The 23,893-nt window shown below is 45.7% G+C and overlaps 1 protein-coding gene across 1 annotated transcript in view; it reads left to right on the forward strand.

Moving 5' to 3' along the window:
- The first annotated feature begins 4,998 nt into the window (after window positions 1–4,998).
- The window catches only part of DRC1 (dynein regulatory complex subunit 1), a 49,693-nt gene continuing 30,798 nt past the window's right edge, over window positions 4,999–23,893 (forward strand). Inside the window, exons 1-3 of the mRNA XM_068279937.1 lie at window positions 4,999–5,106; window positions 13,280–13,424; window positions 22,448–22,535. Coding sequence (XP_068136038.1) covers window positions 5,055–5,106; window positions 13,280–13,424; window positions 22,448–22,535 — 285 coding nt within the window. The 5' untranslated portion in view covers window positions 4,999–5,054. The remainder of the gene's footprint in view (window positions 5,107–13,279; window positions 13,425–22,447; window positions 22,536–23,893) is intronic.

The following is a 23,893-nucleotide window of genomic DNA, read 5'->3' on the forward strand; positions in this document are numbered from 1 at the left end:
ATGAATGCAATTTGCAGGAACAGATCTTTGGCAGGAACAGATCTTTTGCAGATACGGATCTTTTGTGTCTGTGCAGCATCTGTGTGTGAAGCATCTTGCAAAGATTTTTTTCTGATGGGGAGTTCAGCTCCATAGAAAAGACTGTGTAGAGTATGGCTCTCATACTACATAAAGGGTGGTAAGATTGGTCTGTGATCTTTCATTTTCCAAAGACTATAGTCTGATGTGTGTATGAGCCTTTAGTCCAAAACCTGTCGCTTTTGTCAGATTTCTACTACCTACTGTGACAGCAACATCGGAGAAAAGTAATTTATTACTCTGAAAAAATGTACTTTTTATTTGTATATTATTATTATTGATTTATAAAGCTCCAACCTATTCCGTGGCGCTGTACAAAGTAAGAAACAAACATGGGGTACATAATACAGACAATGGTGTACACTAATATACAAGATACATAATTAGTGACAAAATACAAAGAATGATACAAAATACAAATTATCGAATTGGTAATGACAGTGATAAAAGTAATATGATGAATAAAATGTATAATGGTTACCAAGACACAAAAGGGGGAGAGAGCCCTGCCCTTGCGAGCTTACAATCTAAAGGGAATGGGGGAGAAACAGGAGGAGGGGTAGTATGCAGCAAATATATAGAGGCTTTGTGTTTTAGGATACCTAGTAGGAGTGCAATTTGGTCTTAGGACAAAGGGAAGTAGCCTAAGGTAGCGCATATGCTTGTCGGAACAAGTGTGTTTTTAGAGAGCGTTTAAAGGTAACAAAGGTTGGCGAGTGACGGATGTGTTGTGGGAGGGCATTCCAGAGGAAGGGTGCAGCGCGTGCGAAGTCTTGTAAACGTGAATGTGAGGAGTTGATTCTAGAGGAGGACAACAGAAGATCATGTGCCGATCTGAGATTGCGATTGGGTTTGTATCTGGAAATTAGTGATGATATGTACCGGGGAGAGAGATTGTGGAGAGCTTTGTAGGTTAGGAGTTTGAACTGGATCCTCTGGTTAATTTGCAGCCAGTGAAGAGCTTGACAAAGAGGGTCGGCAGAGGAAGATCGAGAAGAATGATGAATGAGACGAGCAGCTGAGTTCAGTACCGACTGGAGCGGGGCCAGTCTGTTATGCTGCGTACACACTGACGACTATGGTCGTTTGAAACAGCTAATTAACGATCGTTCCGCCGACAATCGGGGAAAAAACTTTACCCAACGATCATTAACACGAACGACAAAAGAACGACATCGGGAAGATGGAAATATCCGACCTGACGGATCGTATCTACCGACAATCGTTACAAAACTATAGTGTGTACAGGCATCAGCCGAGAACGATTGTTACAAGGGCCAATGCGCCTGCGTGGAATTCTGCCCAGCTTCAGTACTTCCTTTGTAGCGCAGAGGTAAAGATTGTTACACTGCTCATTTCAATTAAACTTTGTTTTCAAGCTAACAATCATATATTTGTATCTATTGTAACTCCATGTTAGTGTGTTTTATTTAATTTTATAGAAATATGTACGCAACATTTCCTTATGATCGTTCTTTTCTGCGAGAACGATCGTTAAAATGTGTATGATGATCGCTGCATCCCATCGTTGCATTCCTATCGTTGCCGTATCGTTCGTCTTTCAATTATCGTTCCTAGCGAACGATCGTTATCGCAAGTGTGTACGTAGCATTAGAAGGTAGTCCACAGAGTAGTATGTTGCAGCAGTCCAGATGAGAAATGAGAGCATGTATTAACATTTTAGTTGTGTCTTGAGTGAGAAAGGGACGGATGTGAGATACGTTTTTGAGTTGGAGATGGCAGGAGCTGGTTATGGAGTGAACATGAGGAATAAAAGAGAGAGATGAGTCGAATATCACCCCCAAGCACCGTGCTTTGCACCTATTTAAAATGTTACAATTTTTCCCCATAGTGCCCCTTTTAATGGCTGTGCACAGCAGCCGCAGCAGGGAGTATTCTGGGAATGTGCGCTTCTGAAACATTAAAGCGCACCTGAACGTAGAACTTCCTCTCTGCTCTAAAAGATAAGCAACAGCATAATAACCTTTACAGAAAATTATTTGTTACAGCGGATACAAATCCTGCAATAAATTGGTACTTCTGCTTTCATGGAAGAGTACAAAGCATAAAGGTTATCCTGTGTTTACAAATCAGCTGCTCTGCCATAGCAGAAGAGATTCCTGAGCTGCTGCAGCTAAGGGATCAAATTACACTGGCGATTAGTCACAAATGAGGGGGGATTAGGATCAACGTTCTCTAAATACACACAGGGTGCATGTCTCTGTGTTTTCCTTCTGTCCTGTGCAAGAGTTCAGGTCCACATTAATCACACCTGCCCAGGATGCTCCCAGCTGAGGCTTCTGCACACAACTGTGTGGTAGGGGGGAGTTCCTATCGTAACATTTGAATAGCAGTTTTCTTCTTTCAGACTCCAAGTGCTCAAGAGCTGCAGCCACTAAGGGAACGTTCAAGGGGCCACCCTGCAGTGTTGGGGAGTTTTGCCCAAGGACACCTTACTAAATAGGTACTGACCCTAGCTGAGTTGGCAGACACACAAAGAGTATGTTGGGTTCAGAGAAGGATTAAGGAGAAAGCAAGGCAAAGTTGTATTTTTGACTGCCCCTGATTGGGTGCCGTCAAAAGACAGAGCGCAAATTACTACAAAAACATACAATCGGCTGGAAGACGTAATTACATCTTTTACTCATCATCCATGGCGGCCTAGAGGGGGAATAGTAATTAGCGCCGCCAGGACTTGTGCAGGAGCAGGGTGAGTCTTTTAACGGCTTTACCCTGCGCCCAAATCTCCCGACGGCAGTTTCATAGGTATGCGGCAGTACAGGGGCCAGAGAAAGGAGGCCATTGGGTTCCTTGATAACCACTATGCCCCAGGCACGCAGCGACCAAAAAGGGGTGGGGGGGGGGGTTGCGGTGCGCAGCGCAGTGCAGTGCATAGTGCACCGTGCCGAAAAATGAGCGTGGCTATGACGTATGGGTGGAGCTAATGTAATGATGTAACAGCAGGGCATAAGAAAGCAGTGTTTACGTCATGATGTGAAAAGAGGATTCGCATCATGGGTGTGCAGAAACTGTGTGATGCTATTTAATAGTATACTGTAACCCCGAAGCAGCAAACATAGCCAACTATGACCATTAAATAATAAATGCAGCAACAGTTACCCCAGACACCAGAAAATAAATGCAATGTGTGCAGCATGTCAGAAGAAAATAAATGCAATGTGTGCAGCATGTCAACAGAAAATAAATGCAATGTGGGCAGCATGTCAGCAGAAAATAAACGCAATGTATGCAGCATGTCAGCAGAAAATAAACGCAAGGTGGGCAACATGTCAGCAGAAAACGCAATGTGTGCAGCATGTCAGAAGAAAATAAACGCAATGTGGGCAGCATGTCAGCTGAAAATAAACGCAATGTGGGCAACATGTCAGCAGAAAATAAATGCAATATATGCAGCATGTCAGAAGAAAATAAACGCAATGTATGCAGCATGTCAGAAGAAAATAAACGCAATGTGGGCAGCATGTCAGAAGAAAATAAATGCAATGTGGGCAACATGTCAGCAGAAAATAAATGCAATGTGGGCAACATCTCAGCAGAAAATAAATGCAATGTGGGCAGCATGTCAGCAGAAAATAAACGCAATGTGGGCAACATATCAGCAGAAAATAAACGCAATGTGGGCAGCATTTCATCTGCAAAAAAAAAAAAAAGAATTTACTCACCTGACAGAAGTCCCCTCATCCGGCCGGCCTCCGGCGCGCAGCTCCCCGGACGATTTTGCTCCTGCATATCTCCCATGCTGAATGGAATAGCAGGGCTAATGGAAGATGGCGCCCAAAGCACTGTACTGGAGACACAAATAGTCTCCAGTACAGGGCTTTGGACACCATCTTCGCTGAAACCCTGCTCTGCCTGCCGGAAGACTATGCAGGCTGGAGCGGGACTGCAGGCTATGAACTGACGTAGTATCTATTATACGCCGCGTCCAGTTCATGCAATGGACGGTGGCCAGAGTCCCGAAGCCGTGACGTCCCGCGGCTAAAAGCGGGACGTTTCCTGGGACCTAGCGCAGCCTGGGACAGGGGACCCTGAATCCGGGACCTGTCCCGGGTAAAACGGGACATATGGTCAGCGTAATTAAGGAGAAAGCAAGGCAAAGTTGTATTTTTTACTTCCCCTGATTTTCTGGTGAGTCGAGGCAGAGCGAGCGCTATAAAAACCGCACAGGAGATTTGGGCGCAGCAGGCTATAGCCGCGCTCAGTGAGTGCATTGGGTGCCGTCAAAAGACAGCGCGCAAATTACTACAAAAACACACACATTCGGCTGGAAGATGTAATTACATCTTTCACTCATTATCCATGGCGGCCTGGAGGGGGAATAGTTACTAGCGCCGCCAGGACTTGTGCAGGGTGAGCCTTTTAACGGCTTTCCCTTCGCCCAAATCTCCCAGCGGCAGTTTCATAGGTATGCGGCAGGACAGGGGCCAGAGAAAGGAGGCCATTGGGTTACTTGATAATCACTATGCCCCAGGCACCTGCCTAGGTTGCCTTGTGGGCAATCCTGCTCTGTGGGCAGAGCATGCACCTTATTGGGGCTAGGGATGAGCATTCAAGTACTGCGCACAGTTAAGAACCCCCCCCCCCCCCCCCCTTTATTCTGTTCCGGTTAGGATTAGCTTTTTACATTACCCTGTAGTCTTATAAATCTATTGTGAGTGTGTTGCAGAGCTTAGTAAGAGCTATAAAGAGAGTGAAGGAGCGGGCCTCCCGGTTATAAACTCAACACTGGCACCGGGGAATTAGTAACACCTCGCGAGTGACATTGCTGCTAGTCACATAGCAAATGACACGGCCAGCGTGCCTCTAACACTACAGAGCTGAGGGAAACTACACATCCCATGATGCACACCTATATGCATGCCGCCGCCCACTGCGCATGCGCCCGGCTTCCCCCAGCACGCCGAGAAGGCAAGAGAGCACAATGACGTCGGGAACAGAGGTGATTGGCTAGCTAAATGAAAGTGCGGCGTATCCTAGCAACAGAAGCCAACACTGCTGAAGGAGCAGGTGAGACACGACCAAATGCATTATTACTGTGTCCCCCGACTCCCCCAATATATATTACATTGTACAGTCCCTGTGTATCATATGGAGCCCTATACATACTATAGCTATATCACACGGAACTGTGCAGCCCTATACAGCCTATCCCCATATTACACTGTACTGTGCAGCCCTATACCTCCTATCCCCATATTACACTGTACTGTGCAGCCCTATACCTCCTATCCCCATATTACACTGTACTGTGCAGCCCTATTCATCCTATCCCCATATTACACTGTACTGTGCAGCCCTATACCTCCTATCCCCATATCACACTGTACTGTGCAGCCCTATACCTCCTATCCCCATATTACACTGTACTGTGCAGCCCTATACCTCCTATCCCCATATTACACTGTACTGTGCAGCCCTATACATCCTATCCCCATATTACACTGTACTGTGCAGCCCTATACACCCTATCCCCATATTACACTGTACTGTGCAGCCCTATAAATCCTATCCCCATATTACACTGTACTGTGCAGCCCTATACATCCTATCCCCATATCACACTGTACTGTGCAGCCCTATACCTCCTATCCCCATATTACACTGTACTGTGCAGCCCTATACATCCTATCCCCATATTACACTGTACTGTGCAGCCCTATACATCCTATCCCCATATTACACTGTACTGTGCAGCCCTATACCTCCTATCCCCATATCACACTGTAATGTGCAGCCCTATACCTCCTATCCCCATATTACACTGTACTGTGCAGCCCTATACATCCTATCCCCATATTACACTGTACTGTGCAGCCCTATACATCCTATCCCCATATTACACTGTACTGTGCAGCCCTATACACCCTATCCCCATATCACACTGTACCGTGCAGCCCTATACACCCTATCCCCATATTACACTGTACTGTGCAGCCCTATACATCCTATCCCCATATCACACTGTACTGTGCAGCCCTATACATCCTATCCCCATATTACACTGCACTGTGCAGCCCTATACATCCTATCCCCATATCACACTGTACTGTGCAGCCCTATACATCCTGTGCCCATATCACACTGTACTGTGCAGCCCTATACATCCTATCCCCATATTACACTGTACTGTGCAGCCCTATACATCCTATCCCCATATTACACTGTACTGTGCAGCCCTATACCTCCTATCCTCATATTACACTGTACTGTGCAGCCCTATACACCCTATCCCCATATTACACTGTACTGTGCAGCCCTATACATCCTATCCCCATATTACACTGTACTGTGCAGCCCTATACATCCTATCCCCATATTACACTGTACTGTGCAGCCCTATACCTCCTATCCCCATATTACACTGTACTGTGCAGCCCTATACATCCTATCCCCATATTACACTGTACTGTGCAGCCCTATACCTCCTATCCCCATATTACACTGTACTGTGCAGCCCTATACCTCCTATCCCCATATCACACTGTACTGTGCAGCCCTATACATCCTATCCCCATATTACACTGTACTGTGCAGCCCTATACATCCTATCCCCATATTACACTGTACTGTGCAGCCCTATACCTCCTATCCCCATATCACACTGTACTGTGCAGCCCTATACCTCCTATCCCCATATTACACTGTACTGTGCAGCCCTATACATCCTATCCCCATATCACACTGTACTGTGCAGCCCTATACCTCCTATCCCCATATTACACTGTACTGTGCAGCCCTATACATCCTATCCCCATATCACACTGTACTGTGCAGCCCTATATATCCTATCCCCATATTACACTGTACTGTGCAGCCCTATACATCCTATCCCCATATCACACTGTACTGTGCAGCCCTATACCTCCTATCCCCATATTACACTGTACTGTGCAGCCCTATTCATCCTATCCCCATATTACACTGTACTGTGCAGCCCTATACCTCCTATCCCCATATCACACTGTACTGTGCAGCCCTATACCTCCTATCCCCATATTACACTGTACTGTGCAGCCCTATACCTCCTATCCCCATATTACACTGTACTGTGCAGCCCTATACCTCCTATCCCCATATTACACTGTACTGTGCAGCCCTATACACCCTATCCCCATATTACACTGTACTGTGCAGCCCTATAAATCCTATCCCCATATTACACTGTACTGTGCAGCCCTATACATCCTATCCCCATATCACACTGTACTGTGCAGCCCTATACCTCCTATCCCCATATTACACTGTACTGTGCAGCCCTATACATCCTATCCCCATATTACACTGTACTGTGCAGCCCTATACATCCTATCCCCATATTACACTGTACTGTGCAGCCCTATACATCCTATCCCCATATTACACTGTACTGTGCAGCCCTATACCTCCTATCCCCATATCACACTGTAATGTGCAGCCCTATACCTCCTATCCCCATATTACACTGTACTGTGCAGCCCTATACCTCCTATCCCCATATTACACTGTACCGTGCAGCGCTATACCTCCTATCCCCATATTACACTGTACCGTGCAGCCCTATACACCCTATCCCCATATTACACTGTACCGTGCAGCCCTATACACCCTATCCCCATATTACACTGTACTGTGCAGCCCTATATATCCTATCCCCATATTACACTGTACTGTGCAGACCTATACATCCTATCCCCATATTACACTGTACTGTGCAGCCCTATACATCCTATCCCCATATTACACTGTACTGTGCAGCCCTATACATCCTATCCCCATATTACACTGTACTGTGCAGCCCTATACATCCTATCCCCATATTACACTGTACTGTGCAGCCCTATACCTCCTATCCCCATATCACACTGTACTGTGCAGCCCTATACCTCCTATCCCCATATTACACTGTACTGTGCAGCCCTATACATCCTATCCCCATATTACACTGTACTGTGCAGCCCTATACCTCCTATCCTCATATTACACTGTACTGTGCAGCCCTATACACCCTATCCCCATATTACACTGTACTGTGCAGTCCTATACATCCTATCCCCATATTACACTGTACTGTGCAGCCCTATACATCCTATCCCCATATTACACTGTACTGTGCAGCCCTATACATCCTATCCCCATATCACACTGTACTGTGCAGCCCTATACCTCCTATCCCCATATTACACTGTAATGTGCAGCCCTATACCTCCTATCCCCATATTACACTGTACTGTGCAGCCCTATACATCCTATCCCCATATTACACTGTACTGTGCAGCGCTATACCTCCTATCCCCATATTACACTGTACCGTGCAGCCCTATACACCCTATCCCCATATTACACTGTACTGTGCAGCCCTATAAATCCTATCCCCATATTACACTGTACTGTGCAGCCCTATACATCCTATCCCCATATCACACTGTACTGTGCAGCCCTATACCTCCTATCCCCATATTACACTGTACTGTGCAGCCCTATACATCCTATCCCCATATTACACTGTACTGTGCAGCCCTATACATCCTATCCCCATATTACACTGTACTGTGCAGCCCTATACATCCTATCCCCATATTACACTGTACTGTGCAGCCCTATACCTCCTATCCCCATATCACACTGTAATGTGCAGCCCTATACCTCCTATCCCCATATTACACTGTACTGTGCAGCCCTATACATCCTATCCCCATATTACACTGTACTGTGCAGCGCTATACCTCCTATCCCCATATTACACTGTACCGTGCAGCCCTATACACCCTATCCCCATATTACACTGTACCGTGCAGCCCTATACACCCTATCCCCATATTACACTGTACTGTGCAGCCCTATATATCCTATCCCCATATTACACTGTACTGTGCAGCCCTATACATCCTATCCCCATATTACACTGTACTGTGCAGCCCTATACATCCTATCCCCATATTACACTGTACTGTGCAGCCCTATACATCCTATCCCCATATTACACTGTACTGTGCAGCCCTATACATCCTATCCCCATATTACACTGTACTGTGCAGCCCTATACCTCCTATCCCCATATCACACTGTACTGTGCAGCCCTATACCTCCTATCCCCATATTACACTGTACTGTGCAGCCCTATACATCCTATCCCCATATTACACTGTACTGTGCAGCCCTATACCTCCTATCCTCATATTACACTGTACTGTGCAGCCCTATACACCCTATCCCCATATTACACTGTACTGTGCAGTCCTATACATCCTATCCCCATATTACACTGTACTGTGCAGCCCTATACATCCTATCCCCATATTACACTGTACTGTGCAGCCCTATACACCCTATCCCCATATTACACTGTACTGTGCAGCCCTATACATCCTATCCCCATATTACACTGTACTGTGCAGCCCTATACCTCCTATCCCCATATCACACTGTACCGTGCAGCCCTATACACCCTATCCCCATATTACACTGTACTGTGCAGCCCTATACATCCTATCCCCATATCACACTGTACTGTGCAGCCCTATACATCCTATCCCCATATTACACTGCACTGTGCAGCCCTATACATCCTATCCCCATATCACACTGTACTGTGCAGCCCTATACATCCTGTGCCCATATCACACTGTACTGTGCAGCCCTATACATCCTATCCCCATATTACACTGTACTGTGCAGCCCTATACATCCTATCCCCATATTACACTGCACCGTGCAGCCCTATACATCCTATCCCCATATTACACTGTACTGTGCAGCCCTATACATCCTATCCCCATATTACACTGTACTGTGCAGCCCTATACACCCTATCCCCATATTACACTGTACTGTGCAGCCCTATACATCCTATCCCCATATTACACTGTACTGTGCAGCCCTATACATCCTATCCCCATATTACACTGTACTGTGCAGCCCTATACACCCTATCCCCATATTACACTGTACTGTGCAGCCCTATACATCCTATCCCCATATCACACTGTACTGTGCAGCCCTATACATCCTATCCCCATATTACACTGTACTGTGCAGCCCTATACATCCTATCCCCATATTACACTGTACTGTGCAGCCCTATACACCCTATGCCCATATTACACTGTACTGTGCAGCCCTATGCACCCTATCCCCATATTACACTGTACTGTGCAGCCCTATACATCCTATCCCCATATCACACTGTACTGTGCAGCCCTATACATCCTATCCCCATATTACACTGTACTGTGCAGCCCTATACACCCTATCCCCATATTACACTGTACTGTGCAGCCCTATACCCCCTATCCCCATATTACACTGTACTGTGCAGCCCTATACACCCTATCCCCATATTACACTGTACTGTGCAGCCCTATACACCCTATCCCCATATTACACTGTACTGTGCAGCCCTATACACCCTATCCCCATATCACACTGTACTGTGCAGCCCTATACATCCTATCCCCATATTACACTGTACTGTGCAGCCCTATACATCCTATCCCCATATTACACTGTACTGTGCAGCCCTATACACCCTATGCCCATATTACACTGTACTGTGCAGCCCTATGCACCCTATCCCCATATTACACTGTACTGTGCAGCCCTATACATCCTATCCCCATATCACACTGTACTGTGCAGCCCTATACATCCTATCCCCATAGTACACTGTACTGTGCAGCCTTATACATCCTATCCCCATATTACACTGTACTGTGCAGCCCTATACATCCTATCCCCATATTACACTGTACTGTGCAGCCCTATACATCCTATCCCCATATTACACTGTACTGTGCAGCCCTATACATCCTATCCCCATATTACACTGTACTGTGCAGCCCTATACCTCCTATCCCCATATCACACTGTACTGTGCAGCCCTATACCTCCTATCCCCATATTACACTGTACTGTGCAGCCCTATACATCCTATCCCCATATTACACTGTACTGTGCAGCCCTATACCTCCTATCCTCATATTACACTGTACTGTGCAGCCCTATACACCCTATCCCCATATTACACTGTACTGTGCAGTCCTATACATCCTATCCCCATATTACACTGTACTGTGCAGCCCTATACATCCTATCCCCATATTACACTGTACTGTGCAGCCCTATACACCCTATCCCCATATTACACTGTACTGTGCAGCCCTATACATCCTATCCCCATATTACACTGTACTGTGCAGCCCTATACCTCCTATCCCCATATCACACTGTACCGTGCAGCCCTATACACCCTATCCCCATATTACACTGTACTGTGCAGCCCTATACATCCTATCCCCATATCACACTGTACTGTGCAGCCCTATACATCCTATCCCCATATTACACTGCACTGTGCAGCCCTATACATCCTATCCCCATATCACACTGTACTGTGCAGCCCTATACATCCTGTGCCCATATCACACTGTACTGTGCAGCCCTATACATCCTATCCCCATATTACACTGTACTGTGCAGCCCTATACATCCTATCCCCATATTACACTGCACCGTGCAGCCCTATACATCCTATCCCCATATTACACTGTACTGTGCAGCCCTATACACCCTATCCCCATATTACACTGTACTGTGCAGCCCTATACATCCTATCCCCATATTACACTGTACTGTGCAGCCCTATACATCCTATCCCCATATTACACTGTACTGTGCAGCCCTATACACCCTATCCCCATATTACACTGTACTGTGCAGCCCTATACATCCTATCCCCATATCACACTGTACTGTGCAGCCCTATACATCCTATCCCCATATTACACTGTACTGTGCAGCCCTATACATCCTATCCCCATATTACACTGTACTGTGCAGCCCTATACACCCTATGCCCATATTACACTGTACTGTGCAGCCCTATGCACCCTATCCCCATATTACACTGTACTGTGCAGCCCTATACATCCTATCCCCATATCACATTGTACTGTGCAGCCCTATACATCCTATCCCCATAGTACACTGTACTGTGCAGCCCTATACACCCTATCCCCATATTACACTGTACTGTGCAGCCCTATACATCCTATCCCCATATTACACTGTACTGTGCAGCCCTATGCACCCTATCCCCATATTACACTGTACTGTGCAGCCCTATACATCCTATCCCCATATCACACTGTACTGTGCAGCCCTATACATCCTATCCCCATATTACACTGTACTGTGCAGCCCTATACACCCTATCCCCATATTACACTGTACTGTGCAGCCCTATACACCCTATCCCCATATTACACTGTACTGTGCAGCCCTATACACCCTATCCCCATATTACACTGTACTGTGCAGCCCTATACACCCTATCCCCATATTACACTGTACTGTGCAGCCCTATACACCCTATCCCCATATCACACTGTACTGTGCAGCCCTATACATCCTGTGCCCATATCACACTGTACTGTGCAGCCCTATACATCCTATCCCCATATCACACTGTACTGTGCAGCCCTATACATCCTATCCCCATATCACACTGTACTGTGCAGCCCTATACACCCTATCCCCATATTACACTGTACTGTGCAGCCCTATACATCCTATCCCCATATTACACTGTACTGTGCAGCCCTATACATCCTATCCCCATATCACACTGTACTGTGCAGCCCTATACACCCTATCCCCATATTACACTGTACTGTGCAGCCCTATACACCCTATCCCCATATCACACTGTACTGTGCAGCCCTATACATCCTGTCCCCATATCACACTGTACTGTGCAGCCCTATACATCCTGTGCCCATATCACACTGTACTGTGCAGCCCTATACATCCTATCCCCATATCACACTGTACTGTGCAGCCCTATACATCCTATCCCCATATCACACTGTACTGTGCAGCCCTATACACCCTATCCCCATATTACACTGTACTGTGCAGCCCTATACATCCTATCCCCATATTACACTGTACTGTGCAGCCCTATACATCCTATCCCCATATCACACTGTACTGTGCAGCCCTATACACCCTATCCCCATATTACACTGTACTGTGCAGCCCTATACACCCTATCCCCATATCACACTGTACTGTGCAGCCCTATACATCCTGTCCCCATATCACACTGTACCATTCAGACCTATGCAAGCCTCATCTAAGCAATTTCAATGATAGCCCAGTGGTACTTGTAATTGCCTGTTTGTCTTTATCATTGTTGCTGCAGGCACTGGCACCATGAGCTGGGAGTCCGGAGATGCCAGTGGGGAGGACACAGGGAAGAGCGCCCCCTCGCTGGATTCTGAAGACCAGCAGGAGAGGATCCAGGCCAGGAGACTGCGCATCGCTGCCAGGATTGATGCCAAGAGACGGTGAGACAATCTTCACATCCAATCAGAACAGGCCGGCTCCATTGATCAGGGCCACCCATGCCTTTCACTCACAGCAGCTGCTGGTACTGATGTATTCTGTGTACACATAGCCAGTGGCATAGCTATAGATTATTCGCAAAACTGTCATGGGGCCCCCAGATGTAGGCAATGCCACCCGCCCCTACCCTATGGATATGAGTTAATTGCCATTTACATTCTCCTGCAATTTCCCCTACCTTTCGTGTCCCTATCACTCCCTCTAGATTGTAAGCCTTTGGGCAGGGTCCTCCTCCTTTTGTGTCCTACCTGATCATGCACCTCTATTACTGTGAACCCATGCTATGCATCTGAGTGAACCTAACTTGCCTAATCTCCATGCTTCATCCAGTGACTGACTAAGCATTACCTTGTACTCATACTGTGCTGTGTAATCTCCATGCTCCATCCAGTGACTGACTAAGCATTACCTGGTACTCATACTATGGTGTGTGATCTGGTTTTCTTGTATTCCTGTATTGTCATATTGCTGTATGTCACCCCTAAATATTGTCTGTAACCTAAACTAATGTTCAGCGCTGCGTAATATGTTGGCGCTTTATAAATACAATAATTCACACTGCATATAGTGAGATTGTAAGCCTTTGGCAGGGCCCTCTCCCCTTGTGTATCATACTTGACTGTGTGCACTTTACCCAGAATTTAGAACTGGTAATTTTTACCACTACCACTCCAGTGTATGATCTGGTATGTACTACTATCTGCATTGTGTTGTGTATCTTATTGCTATTATCTGTATTGTTGTATCTATGGTCTGTTACCTGTACTGATGACTGGACATACTCCAGTAATACAATAACATTTGTAAAGCACTTTTCCCCCAAAGGACTTAAAGGGCATATATCTCAATACAGGGTTGCAGGCTGGACTGTGTTACAGAGGAGATAGTCAGATGTTCCTGAATGCCAGACTAAACAGGTGGCTTTTCAGTTTAGACTTAAGTGCTTCCAGAGATGGAGATGTCCTGATTGGGTGTGGCAGGGAGTTCCAAAGTGTACGGGCCGCATGACAGAAGGCTCTGTCTCCAAATGTTTAAATTGGACTCTGGGGGTGACCAAGTTGTTAAATCCTTTTGATCTAAAATTGTGGGGGGTGTGATGCAGTTGCAACAAGTCCTAGAGTTATCCAGGGTCCAGATTGTGCAAGGACTTGAATGTCAATAAGCCAATCGTAAACAGAACCCTCCATTGTATCGGTAGGTAGTGTAGGGGTTGGCTAGTTGACAGCCTTGCCGCATTCTGTACTAGGTGCAGGTCTGTGTTTTGAAAGGCCTGTATAGAGAACATTGCAGTAGTCCAGCCTTGATGTAATGCAGGCATGAAATAGGGTTGGAAGATCTGCTGGAGGAATGAGGTGCTTAAAGGACACCCGAAGCAAAAATAAACTAATGAAATAACGATTTTATCTATCTTCCTTCTCCTTAAAATGACTTTTTAAGATATTCCACAGTTTTATTTTATGTTTAAATCTACGTTTTAAGTTTTAACTGTTTTATTGTCTTTGCTCAATGACACATTTATTGAAGTATTCCAGAGCTAAAATCTATGAACTATTGACCCTTTTTATTTCCTGCTCTCAGAAGCCATTTTCTGCTAGGAAAGTGTTTTATAGTTGAAATTTCTTATCAGTGAGGGTCACACTGTAGTCACTTCCTGTCTGAGTCAGGCCTGAGTCAGCCACTTACATACCTGCTATTTAACTCTTTCAGGCAGAGAAAAAAAGGAACACAGCATAGTTATTTGTGTGCTAGGCACTTTACATACACATGTCTATCTCATCATGTCACTTGTCACTTCGGGTATCCTTTAATCCTCGCAATTTTCCTTAGGTGAAGGAAGAAATGTTTCACAGCAGCTGAGATTTGATTCCTAAGGCTTCTTTCACATCAGGAAATGGGTGCAGCAGCCGATCTCCTGCACATGTTGAATGGCCTGCGGTGTGTCGTCGGGATGTTGCTGATTAGCGGCAGTAGTTCTAATTGACCCGACGGGAAAACGCCAGCACCGGACGATTAAAAGGTTCCGTGTGCATCGAACCCGCAACACACCGAAACGCAGCGTCGGATGTGAAGGCTGAAAATGTCTATGGACTTTCATTTTACCTTGGTTAACGCAAAGGACTTGATTCACTAAAGGGTGCTAAGTGTTAGCACGCCAATGAAAAGCCCCTTAGCACGGGCAAATTGCCTTTGCACGTGCTAATATTCACGCAAAAAGTTTGCGCCGTTGCGCACGAAATGTCGCACCGTTCGCATGCAAAATAGCCTAATAGGCATACTTTGCACGTGGACGGTGCAACGTTTTCGGCGCACCAACTTAACACACAATCAGTAACTGCTTTAGACGTGCAAACTACTTGGCACCCTAGTTTTCACGACCAAAGCTTTTAGGCGTGCTATCTATGTTAGCACTCTTTTGTAAATCAGGCCCAAAGCGTTGACTTTGCGTCAAAACGCAGGAAATGAGCTCTGGTGTGAAATAGCCCTAAAGCTTACCCCAGTGTAGCAGAACACTTGGAAACACGTGGTCAGTGATCAGGTGATATAACCACAAGGCTCTGATCACTGAGAGTATCGCCAGGCCGGGGTCACACTGGAGGGAGTCGCATGAGGTTTCTCTGCATGCAGATGTGACAGCCCATGTTAATCTATGGGCTGGTTCGCATGTAATACAGTTCATACTACATGCACTAGTATATGCAACATGCTTTTCCCCTGACAATCACATCTATGGTAGCTTAGAGAGACTCTGTAATAAAAAAAAAAAAAATCCCCTGGGGGGTACCTACCTCGGTAGGGGGAAGCCTCAGGATCCCAATGAGGCTTCCCCAACCCTGTAGCTGCAGACAGTCCAGCGCTGGCTCCCCCTGAGCGTCCCACAATCCTGGCTCGACAAGCCTGACAAGGCTTGCTATATTTACCTTCCCGGCTCCAGCGGGAGGCGCTGTTGCGGCGCTCAGCACTGAGATAGGTGGAAATAGCTGATCTCTGTCGGGTCTGCTCTACTACACATGAGCAGGAGACTTCCGCCAGCGCAGTAGAGCGGCCCGACAGCGATCGGCTATTTCTGCCTATCTCCGAGCGGAGAGCCGATACTGCGCCTGCGCTGGAGCTGGAAAGGTAAATATTTACATCCCTGCTGTTTGGAGGGGCACAGCGAGACCGACGTGGGACACAGTAGGGCAGGGGAAGCTCTAGGATCTGGAGGCTTCCCCCTACCGAGGTGAGTACCCCCCGGGAGAACTGTTTTTAGTTACAGGTTTTCTTTAAAGAGCAGTTGTAGTGAAAATAACATAATTGCTTACTTTTTACAATATTCTGTTATAGATGATGTAGTCAGTGTTTGCCCATTGTAATATCTTTCCTCTCTCTGATTTACATTCTGAACTGCATCACTGGTGGTGGTGACATCTTTAACCCTGCCAGGTGATCTGTACTGTGCATCTGTGCATTGCTTGCTTGGCAGTCGGGAAAAAAAAAAAACGTTATTTCCCGCAATGCAACAAGATTCACAGACAGAAAACTGTCAGGACCATCCTCATGATGACATCACACTGTGGGAGGGGCTTCACCACAATATCAGCCATACAGACCCCCCTGATGATCTAATAGAGAAAAGGTAAAGATTTCTAATGGGAAAGAAAGGGGTATCGGCTACTGATTAGAATGAGGTTCAATAATCCTTGGTTACAGTTCCTCTTTAAATCGGACCTGAATTGAGACCAAAAGTAAATTTTTACCTACCTGTAGTCTGTCAGGTCCTTCTGTGTCCTCTGGCTCCCCTTCATTGTGGCACTGCTCTCTCCACAGCTACTGCGCATGCGTGCTCCCGTCCGTACACCTGCTCCATCAAGCTCCCGTGACAGGGAACGTTCTGCACATACGCAGTTCTCAAATGAGTTGTACCGCGCATGCGTAGAATGCACCTGGCAATGCGAACCCTCCCTCATTCACTTATTCCTCACATCTTCAATCACACTTACCATAATTCGTACGTACCATCAGGAATTGGGATTTCACATTCGCCATGTAGTGTATTTCAATACCATGGCATTTGATCCGCAGCTTTCTGTGTTTTTTAAATCGTGTAACAGTGATGCGTTTTTTTGTGTGCGTGTGATTCGTTTGTAATGTAAGTCAATGTAATACCAAAAAATTGCAAAACACAGAATGGGAGGTGCGGTAAATGGCATGCATGGATATGTGTGAACGCTGCCTTACTGGTCTGCCTCATGCACAGGGCAGGAGAAAGTGTAAGTGCAACGCACCAACCAATCAGCAGGAAGCACGATCATGGGCTGCAGCCTACCCTCCCTGCATGACCTCTAGAGGAACAGGTGGAAAAGCATCCAGAAAAGCTGCCAGCGGGACCCAGGACAAGACCGGAGCTGCAGTGAGGGACACAAATGTGAGGTAAGTAAAAGTACATTTCTTTTGTTGCCTCGGTTATCAGTACAACAGAACATCACATTTCTGGCTTTTACTGATGGCTAACACCGTCCAATACTCTAGTGCCACAAAAAGCCAATTCTGCAAGCTTGTTACAAATAGATCTAGGGCCGGTTCAGGCTGCCGGCATCATCACGTCGTTTAGTGCTAGGATCCACCACATCACAGATCTCAGTGTGTTTGCTGTTGATTGCCAGCGATTGCCCGGACGCTGCCGTCAATCGAATTTTCTAAAACGCTGCATGTAGCTTCTATTGTCGTTGGCGGTTCCATATCCCCTTAGGGGTTCCAAATGGAATGACTGGAACTGATGTCAAACGTTTTTCTGCTTGGTAGCTCCATGCACTCCAGTTTCCTCCCACACCCCAAAAACGTACAGATAAGTTAATTGGCTTCCCCCTAAATTGGCCCGAGACTATGATACATGCACTACACGATACAAACATGTGACTATGGCAGGCATTAGAATGTGAGCCCCTCTAAAGGAGAGTTAGTGACGTGACTATGTACTCTGCACTGTGCTGCAGAAGATGTCAGCACTATGTAAGTACTAAATAATAATTAAAAAATAATAATAAATCCTGTGCTGAGATGCCATCATCTATATATTATAACATTTAAAGTGGTCTGAAAGCCAGCATGTCTACTTTGCTCTAAAAGATTCCTCACAGCTTGAAAGCTACTATCACAGAAAAAAACTTGTAGCAGAACATCACTGAAATGGTTAAACAAAGCACTTTCTCCTGCTATTCAGCTTCAAATCCGCATCCAGACTGGAGATAACAGTATCTTTTTTAGTTATTAAACACATATGTATCAACACTGGAATGAAAATAAACACTCTCTGAGAAACTATCTCTGCTTCAGGCACACACAGTGTTCAGAATAGCTCATTAGAAGATTTTAATATATAATAAAAAGCAGTTATAATAGAAAAATAATAAAATGCAATGCCAGCTTTCAGGGCAAGAAAAAGTACACTTTGAAAACTTGTAATTTGTAAACAGACAATATTATGTGTGCACAAAAGCAAATATGATAACTCTGAGTATTAAAAAGTAGGAAAACACATTTTTATTGAATGTTATGTCAGAGTTTCAGACCACTTTAATAACTGTACCTTCAGGCCTGTCAGGTACGGCAATGAAAGCGCCCATTTGACTTGAAGGGGGACTGCAGTGAAAATAACATAATGAATAAAATTGTTTATTTTCTTTCAATATTCATTTATAAATGATTTAGTCAGTGTTTGGCCATTGTAAAATGTCTTCTCTCCCTGATTTACATTCTGACATTTATTTATTTAATATTTATTTATTTACTGTATTTATAAAGCACCAACATATTACGCAGCGCTGAACATTAGTTTAGGTTACAGACAATATTTAGGGGTGACATACAGCAATATGACAACACAGGAATACAAGAAAGACCAGATCACACGGCACAGTATGAGTACAAGGTAATGCTTAGTCAGTCACTGGATGGAGCATGGAGATCACACAGCACAGTATGAGTAATGCTTAGTCAGTCACTGGATGCAGCATGGAGATTAGGCAAGTTAGGATCACTCAGATGCATAGCATGGGTGCACAGTAATGGAGGTGCAAGATCAGGTAGGATACAAAAGGAGGAGGACTCACCCTGCCCAAAGGCTTGCAATCTAGAGGGAGAGGTGGGGACACGAAAGGTAGGGGACCAGAGTTCAGCTGTGGGTTTAGAGCAATTGTGAGGGGTGATAGGCCAGAGTGAAAAGGTGAGTTTTGAGGGCCTTCTTGAAGATGTTGAAGGAGGAGGCTGCCCTAAAGGGTGGAGGCAGGGAGTTCCATGTGGTGATATATTGGGGTGCTGATGATGTTAAGGATAATACAGGAACATATTCTTTCATTTTTCTGCCTGTGTCACGTGTATGTCTGCTAGAAGGGAGCTGTTGCCTTGAGTTACAAGCTTGGGGCAAGGAAATGGCTCATTAGGCCTCTAGCCAATCACCTTTAATCTGCTGTCTTAGGTGCGATTGTCTGTGAAACTACATTTGCTTTGTGTTCCTGGGGTAGCAGGGAACTGCTAATTAGCAGCCACTTGAGGAAGAATAGGCTGGTCTGCATGGCTTTTGAACTCTGGAGACAGCCAATTGTCCCAATATACAAAGCAAGAGACTACCATAATCTGGGGACAGTGGAAGCTAACACAGGAATGTTTGAAATTTACATATGACAGCCTACTGGAAGTGGGTGAAGGGTTGAAGTCCTTTTAATACAGTTTTTACCTGTGGAAATTGGGTTTATGGAAGTGTTCTGAAATCTCTGAAAAGATCAAACACTAACACAGGAACGCTTTGAAGTTGCACGCGTCAAACAGGAAATTGGATTATTCCTGGACCTGGGACAGTGGGGTGGCCCCGGGGCACACATTTTGCTTTAAAACAGCAGCTAGCACAGTCACAGAGCATCTTCTCTTGGAGGTAGCGCATAGCTAGGGATGATCCCGATCGAATCGGAAACAGCGTTCTCCCGCCAACCACGTTCTAACCTACGGTAACGTTTTTTATTTCCCTTTTATTTTTATGCAAATATCCTTGTGTGTATCGTTGTAACTTTTATCCTTGTAACTTTTATTTTGTAACTTTTTACTTTGTTTTTGTAAATCTTTTGTATATATTATTTTCTGCATTGTTCCACTTTTTCCTGGAATATTAAATCGTTATTTAATAAGTTTGACTTCTGCTGTACTAAGCTCACACTCATAGCCTAGAAGAGACTGAAGTGTAACGGTGTATAAGTCCATGCCTGATTGTATGATTGAGCAACACTACCGTATAAGATTGTAATTGAATTGTGTGTATGGGGCACTTCCGCGCTCGACAGCAGAGTGGGAAGTCTCGGAGTGGCTAACAGTATCGTTCGGAACGATTGTTAGTGGTTTTGCTTCACTACAGTGTAAGATTGCATTTGTGCGTGTGTGTGGGGCGTTTGTCATACGTTGGCCTAAAGCGCGCAGCTGACCCAATGTATGAAAACGTCAGTGCGAGTAGCTCTACATCAGAGTGAGGAGTGTGTCTAGCAACAGCTAGTGGTGGCAGTGAGAAGTGTTTGAGGGGTCACAGCCTTGTGTTAGCTCGACTAAGGCTGCTTCCCCTCTCGATCTGGTCAAACCCGCAGTCGGGAACTGTATCTGCAGGTGTGCAGCGGGGCCAATTCCTGACATTCCATAGTGTTGGAGCAGCTCTTGAGAAGTCCTGGAGGCGTGCATGGGACTGGGTGAAGCGAGGGGCGGTCAGGCGAAGTTCACTGGAGAAGCGGAGTGAGCAGCTAGGTGTGTACCTCTGAGTAAGATCGGAAATGTAGGTTGGACAGGTTTTGTGGACAGATTTGTAGGTCAGACACAGTATCTTAAATCTGATTCTGGACTGGATAGGAAGCCAGTGGAGGGGTTCAAGGAGGGGAGCCGCTGTGGTGGAGCGATGGAAGGAGTGGATAATTCTGGCTGCCGCATTCATGATGGACTGCAGTGGGGCTATTCGGGTCATAGGGAGACCAGACAGAAGGGCATTGCAGTAGTCAAGGCGGGAAATTATGAGGGCATGGATGAGGAGTTTGGTGGTGGCAAAGGTCAGGAAAGGCGGATATTACAGATGTTACGAAGGTGGAAGTTGCAGGACTTTGTGAGGTTTTGGATGTGGGTAGTGAAGGAGAGTGCGGAGTCCACGGTGACACCCAGACTGCGGGCTTGAGAGGTAGGGCGAATGGTAGTGTGGTTAACAGTGACCTGCACGTCTGGGAGGTTCAGGGATGGCCGGGGTGGGAAGATCATAAATTCCGTTTTGTCTACTCTAGGTTTAGTTTCAGGAACCTAGCGGACATCCAGGAGGAGATGGCTGATAGGCAGGAGGAGACCTTGTCCATGGTAGTGGTGGATAGGTCAGGGGTGTGGAGGTAGATCTGGGTGTCATCTGCATACAGACGATAGTTAAAACCCATGGAGGAGATAACCTTGTCAATGGAGGATGTGTATAGGTAGAACAGTAGGGGGCCAAGGACCGAGCCTTGGGGGGCTCCCACCAAGAGGTGGTTGGGGGTGGACGAGCACTCATTGAAGGAGGTCATGAAGGAGCTGTTGGAGAGGTAGGATGAAAGCCAGATCAGGGCGAGATCGTGAATGCCCATGGACTGGAGGGACTGGAGGAGTAGGGGATGATCAGGTGGTGACATCTTTTTCCCAAGCCAGTAGAAAATATACCTGGTCACTCAGAATGCTCTGGGAGAATTCTGCATAGCTAAACAGCCTAGACAAAGCATTACTGGGAGGGCGGGACTTCATACTAATATACAGCAATATATAGATGAAGGAAGTGATTCTGATGCTGAAACCAGGAAAGTTACCGTAAATAATTTACTGCATTCTACTATATGTCACTACAGGGCCTCTTTAACCCATGTGCTTTTCAAATCTGCATCATATTGGCTAAAAAAAATAATGCTGTGATCTGATTGGTCCCATGTGTTCTTGTTTTGTCATGCAGGGAGGCGCTTGGGGAGGACCCCAATGCCACACAGGATCGTAAAGAGGAACCCCGCAAGAGCTACAAGCAGATAGAGGACAGCAGACAGGTGAGTATCTGGGGGTTTTATCCCTGAATAAGATAGGCACATAACACTTATTCATTTCCACAATTTGAACAGCAAACATATTTTTTTAAACAAAGTATAACTTCCAAATACAGTATCATTCCTGTCCAGTACCTAATCCAATCATACGGTGCAGAGTTCTCCTTTAATGCTTTCTGGCAACCTAATGACAACCTCTGTAAACAGGCCTCCTGCAGTGTACACATTGTAGATGTACAGTATTTCTCTGCGCTCAGTGGTGTGGAAGAGAGGCTCCACCTGCTGGCCATAGTCTGAACTCCATGATTGTAGATGTATTTCTCTGCGCCCAGCTGTGTGGTAGAGAGGCTCCACCTTCTGGCCAAAGTTTAAACTGCATGATTAAGAAGCTGATGCATGAACGAATAAAATAACTTCCCGGGATCAGCAGCTGAAAAACGGATCCTTGCAGTGCAGAAGAAATTGCTTTTGATACCAGAAAATCATTGTCATGGATTTGCATGCTCTTAATTATCGACCACCGAAAGCACTGCACGCAAGCCGAGGCCAGGTCTGCAGACTTTTTATGAGTAATAATAATAATTCCATTTTTTGTATAGCGCTTTTCTCCTGTCGGACTCAAAGCGCTTGTGAGGCAGCCACAAGAGCGCACTCAGTAGGCAGCAGTGTTAGGGAGTCTCGCCCAAAGAACTCCTTACTGAATAGGTGCTGGCTTACCGAACAGGCAGAGCCCAGAATCGAACACAGGTCTCCTGGTCGGAAATGCCAATTTCCGATTCCGCGGTAAATCCGCATTCCGCCATTGGCAATTGACGATTCCACTTTTTGCTACCAATTTCTGCATTCCAATGCGGAATTTCTGCCTGAAATCGCGGAAATTCCGCCCAACTTTAACATCGATTTTCTCAAAAACTATAAGGTCTTTTTGAAAACTTTTTTTTTGCATCTTGGACTTACAGTGACTTTGCTATTAACCGCTAAAGTTGGCAGATTCTTACTGTAATGTAAAATGCAGAAAATAGGCAGATGCAGATTTTCTGCATTTTATATTACAGTAAAAATCCACCGACTTTAGCGGTTAATAGCAAAGCCCCCGTAAGTCCTAGAAACACCAAATTTTCAGGGTTTATTAAACTGAATCTTCTGAACAAGATGCAAAAAAAGTTTTCAAAAAGACCTTATAGTTTTTGAGAAAATAGATGTTAAAGTCAGGCGGAATTTCCGCGATTTCCGGCGGAAATTTCCACGTTTTCCGGCAGAAATCCGCCTACCGCACTTGCATTACCGATTTCCGCATTCCGATGCGGAAATGCAATTTCCAATCGGAATTTCGGAATTTGCATTTCTGCGGAATCCGAATG

Source organism: Hyperolius riggenbachi, chromosome 4, assembly GCF_040937935.1.
Source record: "Hyperolius riggenbachi isolate aHypRig1 chromosome 4, aHypRig1.pri, whole genome shotgun sequence".
NCBI classification, from domain to species: domain Eukaryota; kingdom Metazoa; phylum Chordata; class Amphibia; order Anura; family Hyperoliidae; genus Hyperolius; species Hyperolius riggenbachi.